The 28,000-nt window shown below is 42.5% G+C and overlaps 1 protein-coding gene across 2 annotated transcripts; it reads right to left on the reverse strand.

The window, feature by feature from the left end:
• Positions 1-3: 3 nt before the first annotated feature.
• On the reverse strand, positions 4-28,000 carry ndp (norrin cystine knot growth factor NDP). Of its 2 annotated transcripts, none has more exons than XM_004572964.4 (3): positions 26,053-28,000; positions 13,191-13,636; positions 4-1,235 (listed from the first exon to the last, which is right to left on the reverse strand). In XM_004572964.4, the coding sequence occupies exons 2-3, from the start codon at positions 13,398-13,400 to the stop codon at positions 1,011-1,013; spliced, it is 435 nt and encodes a 144-aa protein (XP_004573021.1). In that variant the 5' UTR covers positions 13,401-13,636; positions 26,053-28,000; the 3' UTR covers positions 4-1,010. The 2 variants fall into 2 exon arrangements, with proteins under 2 accessions (XP_004573021.1, XP_004573020.1); XM_004572963.4 differs by lacking the exon at positions 26,053-28,000 and adding an exon at positions 24,553-24,901.

Raw genomic sequence — 28,000 nt, forward strand, 5'->3', positions numbered from 1 at the left:
ATGAATAGTGAGTGTGAAGTTCTGTATTCATCATGTTGGACACAGGACATGTCATTACTAACAATACGTTACAGGCAATAGCGGCAAGTTTAATCAATCCGGCGTGATAGTAGCGGCAGTTACAATAACGTCAACATGAACATCACAAAGATCCAAGTAGAACAGGTTATACTTTAAATGAGCACTGATACCCTTGGCGGTCTATTGACAGTCCACGCCGCTGACCCAGAGGCTGCTAAAACCTTCATCAGTGGTCTTCTTGCATCCTCTGGGCTCCTCTTACGCTACTTTTTTTTTCTTCTTTTTTTTTCTACTGTTCATTCGATGAGCTCTCCTGTCAGCATCAGTCATGTTTTACACAGCTAGATGAAAGTCTGCAGGGAGTGTGTAAAATGTTACTGGGTGAGTAAGCACGGCGCAGGTGCTCCACTGTAGATCCAGCACATGTCAGGGCTCACGCGGACCCGCTTGTCCTTTCCCATGCTGCTTTTTAACGAGGCATTTTGTTTAGTCGTCAAACGCTTCTTTTTTTTTTTTCCCTTTTTTTATGGAGCAGGGAGAAGGCTGTTACAGATATTTGCAATGAGCTCTCATTCTGTGGTTCTTGAGCGTGTGTGTTATGAATTACGGAGGCTTATAATGAGTGCAGTGTGTCTCTGCAGCGAGGAGGGTCTCCAGCGGGCTCCTGGGAGCTGCAGTTTGTGGTGTCTGGCCTTGTGAGCTGAAGAAATATGCTTTGCATTGTTTGTACTGATTGAATGCACATAATAGAAAGGGTATAGTATGTTCTGTCTGAGTCCCAAGGGCTGTAGGTCAATTTTAAGGCCCACGTGAGGCTGATCTGACTGCTCCAAACTATCACTCACAAGTTAACAACCAGTATCTCTGGGGCCGTTTTCTGATCCAATAATCAACCAAAATGCTTTGGACAGCTTGAGAGGAAGGTCTGTGGCCAAGAAAACTGCCGGCTCTTGAGAGTCTTGAGGGTCTGGGAGGGTACTGCTGTCTGCTCAGCTGCACTCCTCGCAGTTGCAGGCGAGGATGTATCTGTAAGTGGCCGTAATGCGAGTCCCGCCAGTGCAGCGCAGCCTCACCGCCTTCAGCTTGGAGGTGTGCGGCCGGCAGCAGGAGCAGGTGCTCTTGAAGGGCTGTTTGAGCACTGAGCTGAATGAGATGAGGGGGTCGGAGCGGGTCGTGTGGCTGCAGTGGCCCTCGCAGCGCGCCAGCAACACCATCTGGAAGAAAGAAGTAGGCGAAAAGGCGATGTTATGAAAAATACAGATAAGCATTTTTCGTTGACCTTCAGGCTCTTTAAGGGGAGTAAAAAGATGTTTGGGCTCTGTGTGTGTTTATGTGTGCGTGGTTGGCCACTTTTTTTCTGTGCTGTTTAGAGGGAACAAAGCCAGCATATGAAACCTTTCCCCAGTTTAACCAGTCAGCACACACACACATCACCAGCCTGATTAGTGTTGTGACTGTCCGACCGGCATTCCTCTGTAGGTCACTGAATTCCTGTCGCCTGTGTCATGTCCTTCTGCCAGCTGCTGTGTGTCGCCACCCGTGTACCCACTTTGATAAAGGCCTGTCTGGGGCCATGTATGGGTGACACACACACACACACACACACACACACACACACACACACACACACACACACACACATATGAACAGTGTTGTCGCCACTTTAAGACCATTTGTCTTTGTCCTGGCAAAGGATCAGGCTATCAAACTTTGGCCTCCTCTCTGTCTGCACCTTTCCTGCTCCTCCTTTTACTCATGAGCCAAATTCAAATTCAAATTCAAATTTTATTTGTCACGTACACAGTCATACACAGTACGATATGTAGTGAAATGCTTGGACAACTGCTCGTGACCTAAAGAAAACAAAAAAGGAAAAGGCTATGAATAAGATAGGAAATAAATATGAAAAATTAAAAAGGGTAAATTTAACTAGGAAGGAATAAAATATAAATTAAGGTTAAAAATGAAATAACTGTACAACACAAATTAGAATGAAGGGTAAATTTAACTGGGAAGAATAAGATAAAGATAAATATATAAATTAAAGTTGAAAATAAAATAACTGTACAACAAAATACACAATATAGAACTATATAAGAATGTATGAAGAAATCTAAATATAAATAAATATATACACAATAACAGCAGCTGTACAAGTATTAACCGGAAATGAAGAATATAGTGACCAGTGTTGTGCAAAAACAATGTCCAGAATGTCCAGTGTGTGTGTAAGAACCATATGTGTGGGTCAGTACTGTGTGGTGGTGTGATTGAGAGACCGTATCGCCTGCGGGAAGAAGCTCCTCCTCAGTCTCTCTGTGTTGGTCTTCAGGGAGCGGAATCGCTTTCCTGACCTCAACAGAGAGAACAGTCTGTTGTTGGGATGGCTGAGGTCCTTCACGATCTTCCTGGCCTTGGTCCAGCACCGCCTGCTGTAGATTGAGTGCAGGTCAGGGAGCTCGGAGCGGATGGTGCACTCAGCTGACCGCACAACCCTCTGTAGAGCTCGTCTGTCCTGCATGGTGCTGTTCCCGAACCAGGTTAAGATGTTTCCCGCCAGGATGCTCTCTATGGTGCATGAGTAAAAGTTCCTGAGCACCTTGGAGGGCAGTTGGAAGTCTCTCAAGCATCTGAGGTGGTAGAGACGCTGACGGGCCTTTTTCACCACGGTGTTGATGTGACAGGACCATGACAGGTCCTGCGTGATGTGAACTCCGAGGTATTTGAAGCTGTCCACTCTCTCCACTGGGCACTCGTTGATGACGGGGGTCTGGTAGTTCCTCTCCTGCTTAGTGCTGAAGTCCACTATCAGCTCCTTTGTCTTACTGACGTTTAGAAGGAGGTTGTTCCTCTGGCACCAGTTCTCCAGATTCCTAATCTCCTTCAGGTAGGCCGTCTCGTTGTTATCAGAGATCAGGCCCACCACGACGGTGTCGTCAGCAAACTTGATGATGGTGGTGGAGCTGGTAGTGGCCACACAGTCATATGTGTACAAAGAGTACAGCAGGGGGCTCAGAACACACCCCTGGGGGGCTCCAGTGCTGAGAGTGGTGGAGGCTGAGACATGTCCGCCCATCCTTACTGCCTGTGGTCTACCAGTTAGGAAGTTGGAGATCCACTGACACATAGATGAGCTGAGTCCCAGATGCTCCAGCTTAGTGGTGAGTGTGGAGGGAATTATGGTGTTAAATGCAGAGCTGTAGTCTATGAAGAGCATTTTAACATAATTCCCCCTTCTAGTGTCCAAGTGAGTGAGTGATGTGTGGAGGAGATGAGAGATGGCATCGTCTGTGGAACGATTTGGACGGTAAGCGAACTGTAGTGGGTCCAGTGTGTCTGGTAGTGAAGAAATGATGAAGTCTCTGACCAGGCGTTCAAAGCACTTCATCACTACTGAGGTGAGGGCTACAGGGCGATAGTCATTGAGAGAAGCAGGGTGGGGTTTCTTCGGGACAGGAACAATGATGGACTCTTTGAAGCATGTGGGGATCACCGACTGAGATAAAGAGATGTTGAATATCTCAGTGAACACAGGAGCTACCTGGTATGCGCAGTCTCTTAGGATACGACCTGGGATGCCGTCTGGTCCTGCTGCTTTCCTGGTGTTCACTCTCTTGAAGGCTCTCCTTACTTCATGCTCGGAGATGACGAGCACGTTTCCGGTGCTGGCAGTATCTTCCTGTCTGCAGCCGTTAGCGCCGCTAACACTAGCATTGTTGGAGACCTTAGCTGCAGCCTCGAAGCGAGCATAGAAAGTGTTCAGCTCGTCTGCCAGAGTCACGGCCGCGTTCGTCATACCGGTTGTTGGTGCTTTATAGTCCGTTATTGTCCTTAGTCCCCGCCACAGGCTCCTAGAGTCACTCTGTTGGAGTTGTGACTCTAGTTTCCTCCTGTAGCGCTGCTTCGCCTCTTTCACCGCCCTCCGCACGTTATATGACGCGGCTTTGTACGGGTCCATGTCCCCCGTCATGAGTCCCGTGTTGTAGGCAGCGGTGCGGGATCTCAGAGCGTCGCGGATGGTTTTATCCACCCACGGCTTCTGGTTGGGAAACGTTGTGATAGTCTTTGTCTCCACGGTATCATCCGCTAGTTTCCCGATGAATCCCACAACCGCTTCCGTAAACACGTTGACGTCATCGTCGGAGCTGTTTCTGAACATGCCCCAGTCTGCGTCATCGAGTGCGTCCTGTAACGCGGCCACCGATTGATCCGTCCAGCGCGCGACCTTCCTCTGAACCGGAACTTCCTGTTTCAGCCTTTGTTTGTATTTTGGCATGAGGAAGATGGCGGCGTGATCAGATTTGCCAAACGGAGGGCGGGATTGTGCCTTGTAGCCGTCCTTGACCGTAGTGTAGCAGTGGTCCAGTGTCCTTTCACCCCTGGTGGGGCAGGTGATGTGTTGATAAAAGTTCGGCGCTGCGCGTTTGAGGTTGGCGCTATTAAAGTCCCCCGTCACAATAAGCGCAGCGTCCCGGTGTTGTGTCTGGTGCTGTGTGAGTGCCTCATGCAGCTCGCATAAGGCGGTGACCGTGTCCGCTTGTGGTGGAATATAAACGGCACTTACAATGACCGATGTAAATTCCCGAGGTAGATAAAAAGGACGACACATGATGGACAGTAGTTCCAGATTTGGTGTGCAGGAGCGTGTGAGAGGAACAACGTTCGCACTGTTGCACCAGTTGTTGTTCACCATTAAACACACGCCGCCTCCCCTTGACTTCCCCGAGTCCCGTGTCCTGTCCATGCGGTGAACCGAGAAGAACTCGGCCGGCTGGATGGCGTGGTCCGGCACCGCTGGGTTCAGCCATGTCTCGGTGAAGCAGAGGAGATTGCAGTCCCGAATGTCTCTCTGGAACTTTATCCTGGCCCTGAGGTCGTCAAGCTTGTTCTCCAGTGACTGGACGTTGGCGAGCAGGATGCTAGGCAGAGGTGTGCGGTGTGCACGAGCTCTCAGCCTGTTCCTGACGCCGGCTCGCTTCCCTCTAGGCCGCCGCCGCTTCCCTTTGTTCTCCCTCGAGATCTCACTCGGCCAGCTTGGATCCGGAGTTAAAAACTTCGAATTGTGAGTACATTGTAAACCAATAGAAACAAGAGTGTCACTGTCATACCTAATGTACCCAATGGTGATGATTTTGCCGATTTAGAAACGCTGAAAACTAACTTAAAAAACAAAGACAAAGAAAAAGTGGTCGGAGCAGTCGTGACGGCAGCCGACCTCACCGGCGCCATCTTAAAGCCGCTACATTAAACAAACCTATGCAAGCTTCAGTACTGACACAGCACTGTTCAAGTGCCATAATGAACTATTATCGGGTGAACGTACACCATTTTAAACGACTCAGTTTGTACTTCTGTATATTTCCATTCTCATCGGTTGATGGCCACCCTTCTCTGAGCCTGGTTATTTTGGAGGTTTCTTCCTGTTAAAAGTGATATAAAGTGATATAAACCATTACTAAGCAGTCATCATGGGCTCATTCAAGCAACTTTGTTCATGTTGGAGGGTCCTTGAGGAACATTTAGAGGCTCAATTTCAAGAAAAGGTTATTGGAGGAGATTCTGATAACTCAAAACTTTCCCAAAGGAAACTTATTTAAAAAGTCAGTTAATTTATATTGCAAATTTTCAAGATGTACAGTATACATTTTTTATTAATTTGCACCTTTATCAGTTTTTTCTAATTTTATGTATGATTATGTTTTATTATAGTGGAAAATAAAACATCACTAATAACAGAATCTAGTGACAATATACTGCTGTCGGAGGGATCATTCTTTTAATACAGAAAAAAAGAAATTATTATTTTAGATGCAACATGTCAGGCTCATTTTCCCTATTATTATTATTATTATTATTATTATTATTATTATTGTTATTATTATCGTTATCGTTATTATCGTTATTGTTGTTGTTGTTGTCGTTGTTGTTATTATTATTATTATTATTATTATCGTTATCGTTATTATCGTTATTGTTTTTGTCGTTGTTATTGTTATTATTATTATTATTATTATTATCGTTATCGTTATTATCGTTATTGTTTTTGTCGTTGTTGTTATTATTATTATTATTATTATCGTTATTGTTTTTGTCGTTGTTGTTGTTATTATTATTATTATTATTATTATCGTTATCGTTATTATCGTTATTGTTTTTGTCGTTGTCGTTGTTATTATTATTATTATTATTATTATTATTATCGTTATCGTTATTATCGTTATTGTTTTTGTCGTTGTTGTTGTTGTTGTTGTTATTGTTATTATTATTATTATTATTATTATTATTATTATTATTATTATCATCATCACTGCAATTTCATCTGCGGTAGTAGTAGTATGTAATTTTGCAACAAACTGTAAATTTCCTTTGAACTATATTGTAAAATGTAAATACAAGACTAGCTTTGTATTTATTATTTATATAATTATTTAAAATTATATAATATACAAGTATTATATATTTTCAAAAGGGCTTGTACCACCTTGTGGGCCCCTCTGGACGTGCCCCTGGTCTGATGGGTGTTATATAAATGTAATTCTATACATATAGGACAAATGTCAGCAGTGCAAATATAAAGCACATCAAACTGACTGTTGTTGTAATTTGGTGCTATATAAAGAAATAAAATAAAACGGAATAAAATTAAATAGGACACGAAAGTAAAAAACTGAAGGTGGAGTGCAAAAGTACTGGAGCTGGATGTGTGTTAGTTGTGTAATAATTTTTAAAAGAATTATCTTAAATTCTTGAATTCTCACGATGAAAAGTAGCTATGATTAATCATGAAAACTCCAATATGACATGAACCTTGCATTCATCGGTCTGTTGTGTTTTAGTGACAGGCGCTGTGGTTACTTTTTCCTACTTTGGTTTTTTTATTGGCAGTTTTTAATTTGAATTTGAGGTTTTATGCTCTAAACTCAAGTACTTTTGTAATTAGGAATAATGGTGCTTATTTTGGCTGAAATTACTTCAGTGTTTCCAACAACAGCTGCTGTTTTACTTAAAAAAGTCACTGCTTGGATTTTCAGACTAAAACTGAGCAGCATTGGACTTTATTTGAGCCGGGGTTGCTAAATGCACGTGGATCTGTTAGGTAACAATGTAATTACAGTGTGACATAAAGAATGTAAGCATTTGTCTTTTAAAATAAAAGTAATTAATAACCAAAATTTCAAAATAAAAGCATTAAAACTTTGTCATCAACTAGCATGTCCGCAGCAGTGTTGCTGTCCAAGTTTAGACAGATGTAATTATGTTAAGAACTAAGATACTCGGAAATGAAGGACGAGTTTTCTGCAACCCTGCACTGAAATATTTGTGATTCCTGTGAGGAAGTCCCATATGTCCTAAAGACAAAATCCAGAGTCGACACAGTAATCTGTGCTGTCGTCAAATGGATAGCTTGTGTGACTGATCCATTCAGATGCATGGGGCATGTGAAATATTTTCTTTTTTTTGTCTGTGTGTGGGGATGGGGGATTGTGTTTGCTTACTGTAGTCTCTTACAGCAAGAATATTTTTTTCATGCATTTAATATGTTATAGGGTTTGTTTTAATGTTTTAGAGGCTGAAGTGTCATCTTGGCCTTTAGAGGGTCTCGAGATCCACTTCCTGTTTTTTGTCGTTGCTTGGATGTGTGGAATGGCTCCCTGGGAGTAATGGCTGACACCTGGTTTGCTCATCTGCAGATATACAATTTGGGCCTACGGACTCAGCTGCTCGCTGACCTCCAGATTATTTGTTTTGACTGAACGTTGTCACCATTATTTTTTTGGTTTACTTGCACAGCACTTGTTCACACAAGACACATAACCGAAGAACTCACTCCATGTTAAACGTTTTGGTGAAACACTTGGTGAAAATCATGTGTGGTCTTCACATTCTCTTCTGCCCCATTGTGCTTGGGTTGTGAGGGCAGTAATACTTAAGAGGAATAACACGTTCAGTTCAGTTTCTCATATGAAAGCTTGATTTTATAGCCTTAGGTCACCTCAGGCTCTCCTGTGCTCTGATATTTCATTTACTGAACAACACATTAATTAATCAGCAGTGGAAGTAATAGTTAGTTGGAACCCTAATTATAAAAAAAAAATTTAACCTTGGAATTTTTTTTTAATGCATTTAAATTATAATTAACCCTGTAATGCCAAGTATATCAGATTTGATGCATCAGTTTTTAAGAACTATAACCCTCTAATATGTTTTTTTGGTTTAAGATAAACAAACTATGAAAAATAAATTGCACAAAAATCCTGGACGTAGCAAAAATGATACAAATTAAATCTTATACATGCAAATTCGTCAGAAGGGTTGACAAACAATAGTTTGAAAGAAAGGAATTTTCTGGAAATTTTCAGGCTTTACAGGCTTAAATAAAACTCAAGGTGAAGAACTAGTTTTACACTGGTAATAACTGGTAAGTGTGTTCTGTGTTTTTGAACACAAATCAAAGGCAATTTCTGATAAATCCATTTGTCAGATGGCTTTCTACATTTCTTTGAATAACTGAACCCTATAGTTGGTTTAGTGTCACATAAATGACAATGTACAGTATACTCACACATCAACACCAAAAACCCAGCAGGGGTGAAAATAAGCAGAGAACAAAGAGGGAAGAAAAAAAAATCAACATCTTGAACAATTTTTCACTCATTTTTACTGCACTGCAAAAAAACAAAACAGTACAATTTTTATGTTTGTGCACAAAAAAGTACAATAAATAACAACATCAGTGTATGAAATATTGTTTTTTTCCTTCACAATTAAGGAAGAAATTTTCTTCAGCTCCGGTGAAACAGGTCACAACTGTTACTTACATTAACCCGAGAAAGCAGCAGTTCAGCACTGGCAGGAAACCACACACTGTGGATCTAACCTGTGTGTTTTCATCATGTTTTTGCTAATAAGTTGAGACAGATGCTCAGACAAGAGTTGCGTTAGCATCTAAGCAGGAAAGTCATTCAAAAACAAACCCAATCCTATTTCTTTGCACGCTGCACAGTGCCAAGATAACCATAATGAAATCCCCAGGTTTATTTTTCTTCTCCCCTCAGATCCACAGAGGACATTATACAACTGCTTCCACTGGCTGAGTTGTGCTCTTCGCACCCTGTAAACTCAACTTTATTTGTGGAATTAGCGTAGTGATGGTGTAAGTTCAAATTTACAATGGAGGAGTTTGCTACCAGAATATTACTCAACACCTGTGCTGCAGACAGCAGAGAGAGCTTTTTTTTCTAGTCATACAGCACTGCTTGAGCTTGAGCTGCCCCATATTTCTTTGTTCCTAGGAAAACAGGAAAAATGTGTAACAATACACAGAGTATAGAAGGCAAAAACACACAAAGTCAGTGTTTTGTATGGCCACTTTTATGACCACCTTTAAAGCTTTCGTTATTTCTTATTTTCAGCTTTTTGAAGGTCAGTCAACGCTGTTCTTTGGATGTTTCTGCCTTTTGTTCTGTTTTCTGTCAAGGTGATCCCACACTGCTTCAATAATGTTGAGGCCTGATCCCCAACACTACTGGCCCCAAGCCATGTTTTACAGACGGCTGTAGACATTCGCTGTTGTCCCCCTCTCTTGTTCATACAAATCCTCTAAAGATCCACCTCTATAAGACCTGGTGCCACTGATTTTTTAGTCCAGTTCACTGTGTAATCTGCCATACCTCATCCAGTCTTGTTTCTTTCATTTAAGATTCATTTGAAAAATCAAACCTTAATTGCCTCCAAATAATGTGGAACTTCTTGTACACACACAATTTTCTTCTGTCTTGATTATTGCTGCTCACTTTTCACATGCATTTCTCAGCCTCCTCAGCCCGTCTTCAGTTGGTACATAATGCAACAAAACAAAAACTAGCCGGCATTCAGAATCCATTTAAGAATGTTACTAACAACATATAAAGCCCTTCATGACCGGGCTCCTGCGTATAAAGCAGAGCTACTGAGACATCATAACTGCAGCCAACCTCATCTGATCGGGGTCTCCTAACTGTTGCTCTTATCTTAAAGCTTGTGGTAATCACGATTTTGTGGTTGTAGCTCAGGTTGGCTGAATCTGGGGTTTGTTTTAAACATCTGCTGCAATCTCATTTCTATAGTTTAGCTTCTACTTAATCTTTTGCTGTCTATTTGTGGCCTTTTTTTTCTTCTGCTATGCGTGTATAGGACTGTGTATGCAGGAATGAAAGCGACTGTGTGCTTGCATGGTTGAACATGTGCACTTAACTTTAATGCATTTTTATCCAAACTATGAAGCCCTTTGTAACTGTTCTATATAAATAAAGTTATTATAAGTACATTTTCCCTGTTTCTCTTCCTTCTTGCCTTCTTGAGACCATTTCTGATGGTCATCAAACTGAAGTTGGATCAACTGGAGTGCCAGATGCATCGCTCAGGTCTTGTGTCAGTTTTTTTTTTTACTGGACTTTTTCCTGTTCCTTAAGAACGGGCCTTTCAGATACTGTTTATCTGATGTATATTTTTAAGCCTGCCACTCATTTTGTCCCCCAGTTTCCTCTAAATATTTCAGGGCACAATGCACAACATGATGAGATATGGCAACAAGTTTTCAGCTAACAGCTCTTTCCAAATTGCCTACTACTGCTATTTTAAGTCTATCAAACTATTTGACAAAAGACAAAATAAAGTGACAGAAGATACTTTTAAAATTGTTTATTTACTAAATTGTCTGTGTAGACACAACGCTGACTCATCCCTTTGTTAAATGACTTTTGTGATACTAATTCATAGGTCAGCATTAAGGGATTTAAAACTCAAGAATTAAAAATGAAAATCCTCTGAAAATGGTCAGGTACAAGGACTGGAATGAAAATGTTCAAAGAAAAGCTTTAAAACACCTTCAGACAACCTGAGGACCCATCACTCAAGACAACCTCCTAAGCCCCAACGTCCCCTGACACGGGAGCAAAAGGCAGGAGATCAGTTAGGCTTGGGGCTTAAGAGGTTAAAAGGACAGGGAAGTTTGGCTTTGCAGAATCTAAATATAAAGAAATGACAGCTGGCTCAAACTTTTTGCACAGTACTGTACACAGCCAAAATATGAAAGTGGAAAGACTCGAGGAACCAATATAGTTTACCCCAGAAAAGAAGCAAACAACAAAAAAGAACACAACAAAGCGTGAGGGCCCATCATTTTATTGGTTTCTATCCGCTGGCACCGCATATAAAACAAAGGACACGACCACATGCTAACTAGCACATAACGCACCAGCACAGGCATAAATGCCGGCAAGAAGTCGGCCACTTACGTAGGTTACATTGTAGGCACTACAAAGATTCACCACAGAAGTCTAAATCAGGCCTGAGGTGTAAAACAGTTGCTCAGTTAGGCTTCCACTCGGCTCTCTGTGCGCTGTAATAGAAAGCCAAGCTCATGCTGAGTGTGTGTTCAGCCCTGCCTCGCCTGAGCCGAGTTGCGGTTTGGCCACCTGCTTGATGCACTCATAGTCAGAATATTAAAAAAAGACCAAAGAACAGATCACTCACGCTAGACAAGCAACTGCACTGGTGCACAACAAAAGGAAAGAGGGAAAATCGACAGCACCTTCCCACAATAGCATTCACATGTTTGGTGCTACTCAGTGGGATCATCAGTCTCTTTACGTCAAGTGGCTGCCTTTAAGTTGTCAGGATACACACCACACCATTGTTTAATCACTGCCTCTCCACTTTTCTTCTTCTTTCCTCACCCCATCTCTCTCTCTCCCCCTCTTTAGCACCTGGCAGTGCACGAGCGAGCAGGCTAACAGCGACACGATAGCTTCAGCCAAATCTGAGCCCCAGCTGAGGTGCAGAATATGTCTGCAGCGTGGCCCATCTCCAGAACCACCAACACACACACATATACACACACTCCTATGTGACTCTTCTAAAAGAGATGGCGATTAAGAGAGCAAAGGAAAGAATGATACACTAGAATGGTCAAATGGAGAAAGGCTTTCAAGGGGAAATGAGCAATACTAGTAGAAAGGAAGGAATTTGTGAGAAAAAATGGCTCTTAAGTCATTGCTGGGTATTATTCTTAGGCTCAGGAGCTTGATTTGAAGCAAATGGCCCATTACCTTAAGGAGCTCTGTGCAACCTTAGAAAACCACTGTTATTGCTGACACCTCCACCCAGGTGATCAGTAGGCTATAGCTCAGGTTCATGCTCAGCTTGTACTTTCGCCAGTCAACACTGTCCTGCAAAAAAATGTTGTTCTGTTGTATGTGCTGTATTTCTTGTATCTTGAACAGAAACCAGGAGACCGGTATAAACACTGCGTATCAACATAAAGACATCAAAGCTAAATTGCAGACAGCTTGCTAACCACCTCCATGTTGAAAAGAAAACCATATTTTGTATAAAGTAAATATTACTCATAGATATCTTTGCCATTGCATGATTTACTAAAATCAGTACCATGTGACACTTTATAATCAATGATCACTTTAGCTGGGCAAGCTAACCAACTAGCATTTTCATTCAGATATGATTTTCACTGACAAGCAAGATGTGATTAGCCATACTCAGTTTTGGTAACATTAGCAGATAAAGTCGTTTTAAAATGTCCAGCTAAGTTATTAGATTAATTAGCAGACCCTGCTGTTTGCAGTTTGTCCGTGACTCTGAAAACCAAACATCCTGAAGTCCACCACAGTTTCCCCTGATAGTCAAATTTCCACTTCCATCTCCAGACCATCCAACTTAAATAAAACTGTGTTCTGGCTAATTTCAGCTCATCAGCTAACATGGACAACTTGATACCAACACCAGGTAGCTAGCTAACCTTATGTTTCATCCTGCAGTGTATGACAGGGCTTATTAGTTGACTTATGTTCTAAGCTGTTGTTTTCTGCTCTTGACACTTGCACTAGAAGGCAGGCACTGAGCTACGCGGGGTGTAGAATAATTGTCACATCCTTTGGGTTTTTGTGGAAAAGTTCAATCACATCGTTCACACAGAAATCACACCACCGGCTGACAGAGGGAACTGAGAGACTCGGGGATGGTCTCATTTTTGAACTTATATTGCACTCCATTTAAACACTGGCAACAATAAACATTTAATACATCAAACAAAGTAAAAGTCACATAAAAAACATTGACAACTATCTAGATTTCATATGAAAGGTTGGCTTTTAGTGTGTTGGTAGGTTTACCTTGGAGTTGCATTTATAAATTGGGTGTGTGATGGTCTCCACAAAGTGATGCCTCATGCAGCGGTCTGGGTCAGCATCTCCCAGGTGTGCGTGTCCGTTATCGCTGGCCTTGTTGCTGCTGCTGGCAGAATGGACCAAGCCCAGGAGGGGGCAGCACATTAGAACCAGCAGAAGACCAGAGGGGGAGCCCCCAGAGATGGAAGGTTTCATGATCGGGCCACCCTGAGGCTCTTGATCCTCACGGGATGTCCAACGTGTAACGTAGTTGCTTTTCTTCCTCCTCCTTACAGAGTCTGTTCTGTCACAAGGCTGCACAAAAGGAGATTGTCTTTGACTCTGCTTTGTTCCTGTCAGCTCACTGTAGGTTCAAATTCAGCAAGCTTTAGGTAGTAGGAGGGTTTCTTGGGCAGGCTGCTCCATCCCCCGCTGCCTTAATCCATCAGAGTCTGGAAGCAGAAGACAAACATAACTGCATCAATGGAAACATGAAGAGATAAAGACCAGAAAAAGCAGCGATATTGCGTGTGGCCGTTCTATGTTTTGTCCACAAGTCAAACTGTTCCAAATGCTACAATTCGTGTGTAGTGGATGAAGCTATCTCCAGACATAGTTTTTTTTTCTGCCAGTTTTTGAGATTAATTATTTGAGTGTGTGTGTCTCAAGAAACTGGCCATCTACTTTGTCTCCTTTATTCCACGCTCAACCCAGTACACCCACACACGGCACACACATGTGGACACATAAGTCCTTGTGCTTTTATTATAGAAGAGAAACTTAAGCCATGCACAAACAGCCTGCAGCCGGGCCTTTTCCTCTCCCCAGGAATGACTTTTTCATTAAAATAATTCACTTTCCCAACAAGCCCTCTCATGACTGCAAGCCCTCTGCATATTTTCACATTTATTTAGGTAATTTTTTTTCCCGACTTCATAGTTTTATAGTCCTTCTGACAATAGGGTTTGTGTTAAAAGTGAGCCTGGTTCTGGCTGCAGCAGGTATGTTGAAATGTGTTGTGAATTAAGTGCATGGTAGGGTGAGAGATGGCGAAAGGAGCAAAATAGCCATGTTAAAGTTTATTAACTATTATTATCTATCTATTTTCACGAGCTACCCATAAATTCATGCTTTGTGATCATTTTAAATACTTTGACCCAATTTATACTTGTGTGCTAAAGGTTTACGAAGAAGTGGTTACACATGGAGTCGCAGGAGCTGTATTTATGCTTAAGTGTTTGTTTTTTTTAAACACGTACAACTAAAGTCAAGTGTAAACCGTGGCTTTGTAAATGTAGGTGCTCATTAGTGGTGCTGTGGAAAAATATGACTTTTACACAGTTGCTTTGGGATGAGAAGAAAGTTATAATTTTGATGAAGGAACCGACCTCCCAGCCCATTGTTCCTTCAGTGGGCTGGTTTCAGTCAGTATGCAAATGTACTGTTTATAAGATTGGGGAAACCTGCAGTCAGCTGAGACTGAAGAAGTCACTTGGATGAGTGACGAAACGTTTCTCCCACTGAAAACGCCACGTCCAGATGAACAAAATCAACTTTTGGAGATCAGTAGTCTGATGTTGATTGTACAATAGTTAGAAAAATTCCAGGTTATATAAAGTGGTCAGATGAATATTCTGTTCCTTATTACTCCTCAACTAAATGAATATGTATTTAATTTCAGGGACAACTATATAACCCCACTGATGTATTTTCCACTCTGTCATATGTCAATCATATCATTCATTGTCACCTGTAAGTGCTTTAATCCTTGAAGTTGAGAAAAGTTTAACGTTTGAGCATAAATGACTAGCCTACTTCATGCTGCTGACATTTGTTTCCCTCCTTTGTGACAGTGTAAATGTGTAAATGGTAAGATGACCTAATTGCTCTCTATGGTCTGAGGTTGTCATGTTGCTGGTTGTTGCTTCCTGTGTGGACACCTCTTGACATATGATGAGTACAAGTAGTTATTAAGTGATAATGTCTACTTAAAAAGTTTGTGAAATGTAACCTATTTGAATAGTACTTTGATAATACTTGGAAATTATTGAAATTTTAACTCAAGACAATTTGTAACTAGCTCTTCAGTCAATTGCTTTTAGTTACATACCTATGCAAGAAGTGGAGTTACATTACAGTAGAAAATGAAAATGTAACTTTAATGCATTAGTGTTTTTGTGAGTGTGTGTCCAAACATCTGCTAATCACCCACCTGAGGCTTCTATGCATCCAGTTGCCTTTCTCATGCAATATGCACTATTTTAGTTGCTTTATCCTAGTCACAGTTCCACCCGATATCATGGAAAAACGTGTAACAGACATCCACCGTGTCCATTTCACGCTTTGCCTCTCCAAAGCATGAAAAGGACATGCATGCAGAAGCTGCAGTACCAGCAGGCGAGGTAATATATTGAAAGCCAAGAAGTCGCTATTGACCAAGGGTGGAATAAAGTACATTCCAGGGTCCTTAATCACCAGAAACAATTTACAATAATTTGCAGCAAGTGGCTGGTACTGCTACTAAAATGATCAAACCTAAGGGAACGTCTTCAGCCTGTAGAGAACTTTCCTGTTTTATTACTTACAAGGAATGCATTTGGCACATGACTGAATTACTTATAGTCTTGCGTTTTAAAGCTATGTCTAGCAATTTGTGACCTACTACATTTCAAAATAACTTCCCAAAAAGGTCAGTTGCACTAAAATACTTTCACAAAACACGAATACATGAAATTATGTTATTATTATCATTTTATTACATCCCTTTTCAACACTGCACCATCTTGCACTCACTTCTTCCTCTGAACTAAAACCAAGCAACTAGTTCGGGCAAAACCTTTAACCCATCTCTCCATCTTCAGCTCCCCTTTAGTTCAACCCCAGTGTTTTTCTTTCTAAGGGGGAATCATTTAACCTTAACATTCCTCTTGAGAGAAAAAGAAGTATCATTTGGCCTGTTAAAATAAATATTCCCTGAGATGTTTCGTTGGCTTGTCGAACATGTGCTGCAGGGTTTACATTGCAGTCGGCTCATGCAACAGGATGCTTTAGACAGCCAGCACCCATCAGCACTTCCAGCTTTGCCAGCCATACCATTAGAACGAACACTGTTATCCCCGTCTCTGCTGCTGGTATCGCTATCAGCATCATTAGTGTGCATGTCTTAGAAATTACACAGTCAAGTCATTGAGAATCGTACAGTGGAATCAATTCAGTTCCCATGTAAGACAGAGTAAACGAGGAAAATAGAGGCATCAGCCAAAGTGGACATTGAAGCAGATGTTGGCTTGTTTTTACTAGATCGACATGATCTACATATTTACGTGCACCCATGTGAATATAGCTTACAAAAAGTAGAATAAAACTGGACATGAAAAAAATATCTATTATGAAAAAAATAAAAATTACACTACACTAACACTAACTGTAATGATTTTGTGAACTTTGAAAACGAAAATAAAATAGAAATATAGAGGAAATATCCTTTAGTGTCTGGTAAAACTTTAATTACAGCTTGCCTGATGACACTGAGGGACATGTTTATCGAGACTCTGAATGTCCACAAGAGTCAACTGCTTTCAAAAAGTTCTGTTTTTATTGTAATAATTGTATAGATTTTTCTAAATCTTGCCTCTGACAATTCCCTTTTATACAGTAACAGTTAAAATAGACTTAAACTCTGATGCTAATTAAAAACTAAAAGTAAACATTTTATAAACTAATCCGAAACAAGAAAATCCACTCAGAGAACTAACTGAAAATAATACAAAATAAAAGCGAATTCGAAAATACAAAACTATGATAACTGATCCATTTAAAGACCAGATTAAGCAGCAATGGGGCAGTGAGACAAAAATTTGCTGTCGGGCTCCTTTTGACCCGAGACTACCCTCACTTATGCCTCTGTGCACACCTTGCATGCCCCGTGGCCTCCAAATTCCCTTTCAGTGCAGTGCGCACTACAGAGCACACATGACAGCTTCATTACGTCCCCAGAGACCCAGAAAACAACCAATACTCAAGTGGTAAAGCAGTTCTTAGGTTTTCTGCACGTCAGCTGAATATGTGGTCAACAGGTTTATTTTCCAGTAAATGTGATCTTACTACCCCATAAAATCTAAGCAACGTGAACTCAAAAAATGAACTAGACCTTTCTTCCAGCCTCCATAATCAATATTTCTAAAACACTTGAAATGATCAATGCAACAGGAAAGAGTTTGCTCAAAGAAGCATAGCAACTTAGTGAGCAGGTGGCAAACAAATTTGTGCATATAGCAGTTAAAAAGTCAGATACCTTCCTAAAAATTCAGTGGAGACAACGACTTAAGAGGACTTTACACTACAGACCTACATTCAGCATGGCCTGAGAGACATATTTACAATGAACTGGAATACTGCTTAATATCTACTGTATTCAAACACACAGATGTCTGGATAAAATGGTCATTATCAGCTTCAATTATGATAATATGGTTTCCCTGCTCTCAACTGACTAAACAATGAATTATTGACGATTCAACTGATTTTCCCTTTCAAATTGCCTATTAAAAGTACACATGCAGTCAATCTGTGAATTTTCTGGCTCCTGTAGTTTTGGCGCTCAGTGACAGCTGGATGCTGCCTTAGCTGGACAACAGTCTGGTTTTGGATGAAAGAGCAGAAAGCATATGTGATTGCAGCATCTCCTAACCCACTTTTTAAGGGAAATGTGTTTAATCAGTTCAGATCAAACATGACAATGTAATTGTATTTAGGTGTTTTCACAGGAAAAACATCCGCAGTGTTTCCTCATAAATCAAAATTTCCGCTCAGAACATGTGTTTTTGTTAGACAACAGGCCTTACCATGAAGCAAAACAATCAAAGATAATGACAGGAGTGAACCGCCTAGTAAATACCAGGACAAGTCAAGCAAACTTTATTTTACCCTAAATCTCATAATTTTGGTCTCCAGCCAGCTCTGCGCTCTCTGATTACTAATTAGTTGAGCTAGCCAGACATTTCCACCTTTTTATGTGCACCAGGGAGATGACTTTCTATGACTGTCGTCTGCTTGTTATGTATCCATCTGAGGCAGCTTCCCTCTAACATCATTGCTATGCAAGCAGGGACGTGCCCTTACCGCAAGGTGACCACACATCATTATTACTGTCTCTTTTGGCAACTCATGCTTAAACTCTGAAAGCTGGTCGTATCAATACAGAGCTACGAATGGCAGCTGACTCAGATAATGGGGGCTTTCAGGATAATATATGGAGATTGTATCTGGCTGAGTGAGTTCATTACTGCACTGTGAATGTACAAACTGAGAACTTATTAATGTGTGAAATGCCAGGTACCTTATACTCTCACCTATCCAATTCATATTTATAGAGATCTTAGAGTTTAGAAAAACAAGCTCTATTGCCCCTTCCACCCCATTCCCCCAACCGATCCAAGTATAATGACCAGCAAACCCGAGACCGTTACGGTCCATATCTTTCCTGGATCTATTGTTTGGAATCAACCCCATCATCAAGTCCAACCAAGCTTGTCTTTCTGATATAATTACAAAAACAAATCCCCATGGTGTTCCACTTAAACCTGAACCTTTTCCTTTTCCCAAAAACAGTCCCTCTATCGTTCCTTTCCCATCACATCTTTCTCTTTGATCCCCAAGACCAAGCAGTTGCACCGGTACCGTCTGATGTCTGATAGAAATGATTATTTCTGGGAGGAGTGCTGGATACAACCTCATTATGTCACCTTGGGTCCTTACTGCTTTCATTATAATGTGCTGCTATGTGAGCAATACAACAAGTCATTAATTCTGAATTACCCATGAAATTTCACCTCAGTTAAAGTAAACAACCTCCTTTGATGATCGTTGTAGAAAAATTGCTGCAAGACCAGGTCCAACCCCATAACCTCCAGCAAAAAAACCACCTCGTCCCTCATCCTCATCACATGGATAACTTCCATTTGGTGTATCACATACATCACTCGAATTGATTTTACTTTAACAAATCCAGGTTCTTAGTTGTGTTAACTGAAAGCCTGTGTCCTGATATCCGTGACAGGAATCCATGTTCAGAGCTTAGTGGAATAGGAACACTGCATGAGGTAAGACTACAGGAAGCAGCAGCTGGACCGCTGCTTCAGAGTGTTAGACTTGTACTGTTCTAGCAAAGAAGGAGAAAGTATGTTGTGTTCTACAGAAGCCAGGGACATGGGGGAGATATGCTGAATTAGCTATCACAATATTGCCAAGTCTAAGGCAAAAACAAGTAGTCCAGAGTAGCATTATTACAAGAGGAGAACGATAGAGTAGTGGGGTGATTTTTTTATGTATATATTGAGTTAAGACCACCACTAATAAAGACAGAACTTTCAACTAAGTACAGTTACAACATATTAAATTGTTTAATATGTTACCTTAATTAAGATGGTTACACAAGTAAGTTGAATACACTGCTTAGAACTAACTCTTTAATGTGTACAGCTGGCGCGTAAAAGAGGTCTTAGATATAAACTTAATGGCTACTTAGTTTATATTATACTACCAACGTTAGTAGTTACAAAAATTACGATTATAAAAAGCCTTAATGTGTATTGCTTACTTGGAAATGTTGCCTGAAGAAAGCCTATTTTCTCTCTGTAGAGAACATGGCACCACAGCTTAGGTTTGCAAAGCTGTACCTGAATGAAAAACGAGACTTCTGGAACAATGTTCTTTGGACAGACGAGACAAAAGTGGAGATGTTTGGCCGTGATGCACAGCACCACATTTGGTGAAGCATATCTGCACAAACATCTCATACCAAATGCCAAGCATGGTGGTGGAGGGGTGATGGTTTGGGTTTGTTCTACAGCCACGTGACCTGGGCACCTTACAGTCACTGAGTAAACCATGAACACCTGTGTATACGCCTCAACCCAAATGAAATGCTGTGGCGGGACCTTAAGAGACTTGTGTATAAACAAAGGCACACAAACCTCAATGAACTGAAGCAACATTGAAAAGAAGAGTGTGCCAGAATTCAATGTGAGAGTCTGATAAAGCTATGTGGAAATGGATTACTTCACGTTATTGCTGCTAAAGGTGGTTCTACGAGCTACTGAGTTCATGGGGTCAGGTGAAAATGCAGCGTCATGAATGTACGCTTTGACTTGTGAAGTAAGGAAGCACACTCTAAACCCTTTTATTGAAACATGACATTCTTTTTACAAATTCATTCACATCATTCACGTGGAGAAATTCAGAGCCTGACAGACCTGAGATGACAGTGAGTTACTAAGAAATGATTGTAAAATCATTTAGCAAAAAGCTAATAGTTTTAGCTTTAGATTCTTCGTGAACATCCTGCTTCTTTGGCCTATACCAGGTAAATGGCAATTATCCATTACCTTTATTTATCCTTTACCTATCTTGCCCCAACCAGTTGCGGCAGATGTCCACCAAAGGGAGTTTTTCCTTCCCACTGTCACTGGGGGGGGGGGGGGGTGTCATATGATTGTTGGGTTTTTCTCTGTATGTATTATTGTAGGGTGTACCTTACAATATAAAGCACCTGTTGGTGTGATTTGGTAGAGTGCGTCCACTGCTTCAGGTCTTACTTAAACAAATTGGAACTTCAGTAATTTAGCACAAAGGCCTCCAAATCTAAAGCAATCTCTTTTCCTCTTCAACTGACCAACGTGAAATTCCCAGTACTCAGAAACTAATAAGAGTGCCAAAGCTGGAGGCCCAGAGGCAGACGAAATTATTACACAGCATGTATTATTTGCACTGTAACTCCAGGCCTATATCTAGATCTGTGCTTATTGCTTATAAAAAGACATATCATCTGTCATAGAACAAATCAAATTAAACAAACTCTCCTTCATTTTTATATAACTTTAGCAGCATAGCCAAAGGGCGGCTAATTTAAAAAAGGGCTCTGGACCTGCAAAGAGATCCAAACTGGGTTAAATATATAATATGTGGGAATCCAAACCACATTACTACAAAGACAGCCCCACAGTTTGTGTGGTCTGAAGGTTTTGGCTTCAGCTGAGAAGATAATTCCAAGCTTAAGAAGTGCAGACACTGTGATGCCTCTCTTAGAGACTACTGTGGGAAAGATGCCTCCCCACGCTCACCTGGGATACAGAGACCGATCATGACGGGTCTGAAATACAGGCAGGCCAGCTCTGCTTCAGGTTTTTGACTACTTTTGGAGTATCTGTGGTGAACAGTTTTCATTATTTTCTTACCATTTATAAAACCAAGCAATCGATCAGTTCACACAGATCAGTGACAGCAAAAACTGATTTCCCTGTTTTCCACTGCTCTAAGATACACAAACACAAGTCATAATGAAAACTTTTGTTCAAGAGGTACAAGTGAAACAATTACGTTATCTCAAAAATCTGTTATGAAAAGTGACACTGCGCTGACGCCCCAGTGTATGTTGTGTAGAACAGAATTGCACAATACTTGTTACCATGTTTTCTTCTTAGCAGTGGGGTGCAAGTATAAATATCCCCTGCCCACCTTACTTATGGGTTTTCATCTCACACACACAAACCCTCACATATGTACATAAGGGCTGTGTCATGTGGTATTCTCGTGGGTGTTATTATGCTCCTGCTCTGGGGCTCTGAACATTGCTGGGATGTTGGTGTGTGACGGCACATGGCCTGGGTAGAGGAGTCGGATCTTCTGAGGGATCCTCTGCTTTATCACCTATGCCTGGCGGCAGCTGAGTACACAGTTGTTGTCCAGTGATGGGCCTGTCTGCAGTCACAATGGGGAGCTCGGGTATTAAGCCCCCACTGCCCTGCTGAGAAAAACAGGTGCATCACAGGACGATGGAGGAGATGGAGTGAGGGCGAGGTGACAGGTAGAGCGGGGGAAAAGGTTGTTTTATGGTCTGTCATGAATAACTCAATCTTGCCTTCTCTCCTACATTTACTGCTACATCATCACCCTCGCTGCTGATCTGCCACGGCTCTGTATCATGCCCAGAGTTTACGTCATGATTTTCTATTCACCACCACCTGCCCTCATCCCCAACCTCACCCCCTCCATTGTTTCACCAGCTTTTAATAAACTAAAGGGCAGATTCCTGACTGCAGTGAAGTGAGGGGGGGTGGGGGTGTACAGAACCAAAGACCTGTCCAACCACACTCACACACACACACACACACACACACACACACACACACACACACACACACACACACAGTTTGGCATGCAGAGTGCCAAGCTCTTCCACTGTCTACTGACGCCAGCTCTCAAAACGCACACACAAACTTACTCTTCCTCTCTGTCTAAAACACACACACATTCGCCCTCTCTTACCCTCCCCACGCGCCACTCTCCTAAAAGCTAAGCTCCTCACTAAATATATATCCCCCCCCCCCTCCCCCCAAGTAAAGATAAGACAAACAGTGTGGATTTGAGAGCACTGTACAGCCAATGACAGGCGGCCGTGTGAGCTGGAGCTAATCTTGTGTTAGCTTTACAATTTAGGCTTCTCAGAAACAGTGGGAAATAAGAGGCACTGAGATTGGAGAATACACAGGGAAGGCATTTGTGTAAATATTCTCCAGTTTCTTTTTCTTCTCATTTAACCAGAGTGTGGGAGCTGTTTGTTGACCGCTTTGATAAAAACAGAACCCCCTAATCTTCCTGAGTCAACACGCATGCACCTCAAATCCCAACTCCATCTCCTCTGCTGTTCTCTCCATCCGTGTCAGAAAGAAGTGGGGGGAAAGAAAAGCTGTGGCGAGCTGTGGGCTAAAAAAGCTGCGCATGTAACTAGATCAATCCTCAATGCAGCTCCAGGCCTAAGATGTTTTTGAAAAAGAGGGAGCGAAAGGAGTCGTGGACGCATTTGTTTTATCGCTCTGGACCGGGTTTCTTTGGGCAGCAGATATCTGCCACATGCTCGTCTGGGTGGTTGGTGTTAAGGATCCCCTTGATGGCCTCAGGTTCGTGTAGAGCATCCATTTGTCAGAAGCACATTCCTGTGGCAGTGAGACATTGTGAACTGCCTATCAGAGCTTCAGCACTGTCCAAATAAATATACTCACAATGGGCCCCAGTGTGTGTGTGTGTGTGTGAGAGAATATGAAACATGAGACACAAAACCAAGTGTGTGCTGCTCTGCCAGAGTATTGCTGTCTATCTGTACCTGGCTGAATGTGCAGTGTTTCAAACACACCTCCTACTCCTTGTCTTCGCCTTTTTCTCTTCCCCAAACAGTTCAGAGGTGATTCTCAGAGTCTGCGGCGCTTCTTTCGTTGCCGCGCAAACTGTTTCTCATCTGGTGTCACCGGAAGTGGACGGAGATGTCTGGAGGGCTGTTTGCATCACATGGTCTCAATCGCTTTCTTTTTTCTGCCCCGTCTTGTGTCATGCTCTCTCACTCTCACCTCCTCCAGCCCTTCTTTTCTCAGCCTCTCTCACACATCTCAGTTTCATTCTGTTTCTCCTATTTATTGTGTCCTCCTCCTGGCTCTGCCCGTCTCTTTCTTTCTCAGATGTTTTTTTTTCCCCTTTCCTCCTACTTGGGCTTCTTCTCCTACCCCACTCACATTATCCCACACTCTTTTGTAGCCACTTCATTTTTCATTTAAACACCTTCTCCCTTTATCATTCTCACACACACGCCTCTCCTCCTCAGTCAAATCAAAGTGGTAGCTCGCCTCCTCCTCCTCCTCCTACCTACCACAGAGTCTATTGTATCTGTCATCATGTACTTCTAGCATAAGCCAGCAGCCTCGGGGTCCAACATAACAGGCCAAGTCAATCATACACTTACAGCCATGAACGCACACACCTGTAAAACACATATTCATGCATCTCCGGAGATGTTCACTATTAACGCACTATTAATGTCCCGCAAGCCACGCGGGTTCCCACTATCCTTCCAGCCTCGCTGTCAGTGCCTGATTAGCAAATCCACCGGCGCCAACACAAACATGTTTCCTCTTATTACAAATCATGTCACACTGCGTCCTAATCACAACCACTTGCAGTTTATGGACTCGCACGGTGTAGAACTGCCCTGCAGTAAAACAGGAATGCACACCTGAGCTTAGTGATGTGCAACAGAGGAAGGGAGGAGTAGGGGGGGAGAAAAAAAAAGTGAGCAGGAGTGTCACTCAAACTCTCTTTGAGCGAGCCCATGTGTGATGCACGTACAGCTACGTAAAAATGCACACACGTGAAACACATCCAGGGTATAGCAGTGAATACTTGGATCCTCGATGGCATGCCTGATACAGAGTTTGATTGACTACATTTGCAGTGCACAGAGTTATAAAAAAAGACAACAGGATGCACCCAAATCTGCAGGAGTGCAGATTCAGAGGTGTGACACCCAGGCTGATGGTCTTACCTTCAGTGACCGGCAGCAGAAAGACAGCAGAGGTATCCGGAGAGGCTGCATGCAACACTGGATTTGTTGTTCAACTGTTGTTTCCCAGCCAGCTCCTCTCTCCTCTTGTTTCTACCTCTCTCTCTCTCTCACTTACACACACACAGACACACACTGATTGTCTGAGCGCTCCTCTCTCCTCCCTCTCTCTCTCTCTCTCTCTCACCTCTGCTTTCTCTCTCTTTCTCCCTCCCTTGCCCCCCTCTCCCTTACTTTTCTTTAACAGGGAAATCACCAGACAGAGGGAGCAGCCTGGATGCTCCCCGCCTGTGAGGACGCTCATCACATGTGGATCGTGACACAGCAATCGTATATCATACGCCCTTTTACCTCGCAGGCACACCAGCTGACGCACCGACATGCTCCGCAGCGGCAAATGGGAATTCCAGGCTTGGAACGACTCTGCTTGCCCCATCAGGAGAGAGCTGACCAAAAGCTGCAGCCAGTTTTTTACGAGGTCAGGGTTATAAAACTGTTAGCAGATTTAGTTTATTTAAAAACAACTGGCCCCTGCGGCCCTTCCTCTTCACGCGGCGTGCCCCCCCCCCCGTGACACAGGGGGTAGGGGCGGAGGGGTTCGCAGGTGTGGTGGTGGTTTGGAGGGGAGGAAGGAAGGGGAAGGAGAGAAGCATATTTGGGATTGCAACTCTGAGATACCATTTACTTCTACTAGAAAAGCAAAGCTACACATACGCTGAATATATTGAAAAAGGAGACATTATGAAAAGCGCCAAATCATAACCGAATGAAGGACTTATTTGCCAAAAATCACTCTGTGTTTAAAACACAGACACACAACCCGGAGGGGAGGGGAAATATGAGCACAAACCTAAAGCCAGTTGTATGTTTAGAAATGATGAAAACAAACTGCAATATAGGAGAGCCCCGAGTGGATCCAACTGTAATAACCTCATCCATCATTCTCAAGCGGCTCAATATGAAGACAGACAGACCCTGGAAATATTAAAGGGCACACTGCTGTGAAGAGAAGGCAAATAATGAGGCTTGCCCTGAAAGTTATATATTCTCTGAGGCTGCGCGCACAACAGTCGCCTGATTATTGCAGTCGATTACGTCAGTGACCTCGCTTCCTTTTCAGCATTTCTGGATAGAGAAATATCAGAAATATGACAACTAACTGATGTGTTTGTGGTACTGGGATACAGAGGGAAAAGGGTATTTCACAGTTTTTACACAGGCACAGGGAGGCAGAGCCTATTAAGGGACAAGCTCGTGCCATTTTTCATCGCCTCATGAAATAAGTAACGAGTTCATGGCCCCCCAAAAAAGGTGTAAAAGAATAACACGTGTTTGGTGACAGCATGTGCTCCGATTGTCATTGTAGCGCACATGAACATGTCCTTGGTACAGGGAGTAAAAATTCTCAGGGGAAATAAGGGGAGCGAGCTGCAGCACACTAAGCAGGGCTTACAGGGTCAAAAGTTTAAGAAGCACAATTACCTGGAAGGCCTCGGCTGACCCCCAAATTTCTCACCTTCTGTTCCCTCTCTCTCTCGCACAAATACACCTTCGACAGAGGCGATTTACAACCAGCAGCAGGAGGTGGGGGTGAAAACTTATATGCCACCAATGGGCTCCTAGAGAGTGAGAGCGAGAAGCACACGTAAGTGTCTTGTGTTTGTGTTTTGATTGCACTTTCAGGCATTGTAAAAGATCGGGCCGGCTGTGAATGGTGTCAAATTAAATGGTCATAACTCACCTGGACTCAGCCTCTCCTTGGCTTAACTCGGCTTGTGTCCACACGAGAGGTGGTGACAGGGAGTAAATGGCTTCAGATAATGTATCATAATATCACATTAAGAAAACGGTCAGTGGAGCCAAATGTGAATCCCATATGCGGGGAGAAGAGGGTGGGGTGGGAGGCAGAGAGCGGAGGAGAAAGGCCAGAAGACATATTGAGCTGAAGAGGGATGCACTGAGCTGACATACCGCTGCAAAAGCAGCCTCCTGACAACTTGGACAAACCCTCTCACTCTCTGCACTTTTAGCTGGTAAACGGGCGGTAATAAAAAGCAAAAATAATGTGACAGCTGCTGGCAGGTAACTTACTTTTTAAAATTACACCTCGTTTCTCTCTTTGTTCGGCTCCATTTTAGTGATGTGTCACGCCTTAAGATTTTTTTTGCTTCAGTTGCATGTGACAGCGGTCCATGTCTTTATTAAGTCCCACCTTGGCTGTAGGCACTCTGATCCTGCTGTCCCTGTGAGCACCGGCACTCGAGCTGGTCTTCAACAGGATTAACAGGGCAGGGTCACATCGTATCACCTGAGGCAGACATTTTTTGGCCTTTGGGCATGGTATCCTAACACCAGCCAAGAATTTATGGTGGTGATGAAGCTCTGATGCCCTGTCCAAAGATGTAAACATTGATATCTGTCAGTTTTTAACTCGTTTCCTTCGGAGCAGCTTATTTCGAGCCACTTCATATCGTCTGCGAGACACATAAAACAGCAGGCTGACTGATGGTGAACGCACACGTATTCAGTCTTCATTTGGAAGCTTGACTTTCAGTATTATTTGAAGCTGGACGAAAAAAAATAGAAGTGGGCTATTATTTTTGGAGATTTATGCAGACCAGTGTGCAACAGAAAAACAGGCGTGTTTGCCTCAAAAGTGGTCTCCACTGGGAGCCAAATGCCTGACAAAAATAGTCCCATAGTTGTAATTTAAAGCTGGTGTAGAATAACTTTCTCTGTTCTTGACCAGGTAGAGTAATGTCACAGCAGCTGCCAAAGACAACTTGGTGTCTGATGAGCGTACCAGGTCTGCCTATGGAGCTCAGGGAGAAACACAGTTAGCTCAGAATCAAGGGATATTGTCTAGTACAGCAATAAAACTCTGGTATCAAAGAGAAACTGCACAGCTCAAATGGCGATGAGGGCGCAGTGAGTGCAGACCACACCGTAGCTAATGATCTTAACACTCATTTAAACCCAAAACACATAGCTGTGTGCATGACATTGCATGGGAAATCAGAACAAATAAAGGGATATAAGAGAGAAAGTGAAAAGATTCTGAGATATGGAACAAAGAAAAGAGCAAATAAGTGCTTTCCCATGTGCACCTGGGGCAGGGTCTGACCCTGTAAAGTGGGGTCCAAGGCTTAGCCCTCTCTACCTCCACCCTCTCTCTATACCAATGGCCATTGGCACTGAGCAATCACCAAAATGAGGGAGAGCTGCAAAAAAAATCTACTAAACTCACTTCATTCCCATAGAAGTCCCATTGCAGTGGACATTAAAGTAGCTGCTCTACCTCTGCAGCCCACTTGGGACTTCTGAGTCAGAATCAACAAGTGGAAAGGCATCGTGTTTAGTGAAGGTAGTTTGAACTGTGCTACAAAAACACTCTACCTGTGTTCAAAAGGCAAAAGCAAAAACCAGCCAA

This window comes from Maylandia zebra, linkage group LG16, assembly GCF_041146795.1.
Source record: "Maylandia zebra isolate NMK-2024a linkage group LG16, Mzebra_GT3a, whole genome shotgun sequence".
In the NCBI taxonomy this organism is placed as follows: domain Eukaryota; kingdom Metazoa; phylum Chordata; class Actinopteri; order Cichliformes; family Cichlidae; genus Maylandia; species Maylandia zebra.

What these genes read in the sequence shown, in the direction of transcription:
- ndp (XM_004572964.4), bottom strand. Translation starts at nt 13,400, where the DNA reads ATGAAACCTTCCATCTCTGGGGGCTCCCCCTCTGGTCTTCTGCTGGTT. An exon ending in TTTATAAATGCAACTCCAAG is followed by an intron (nt 1,236 to 13,190) that starts GTAAACCTACCA and finishes TCTTTCTTCCAG; the next exon opens with ATGGTGTTGCTGGCGCGCTG.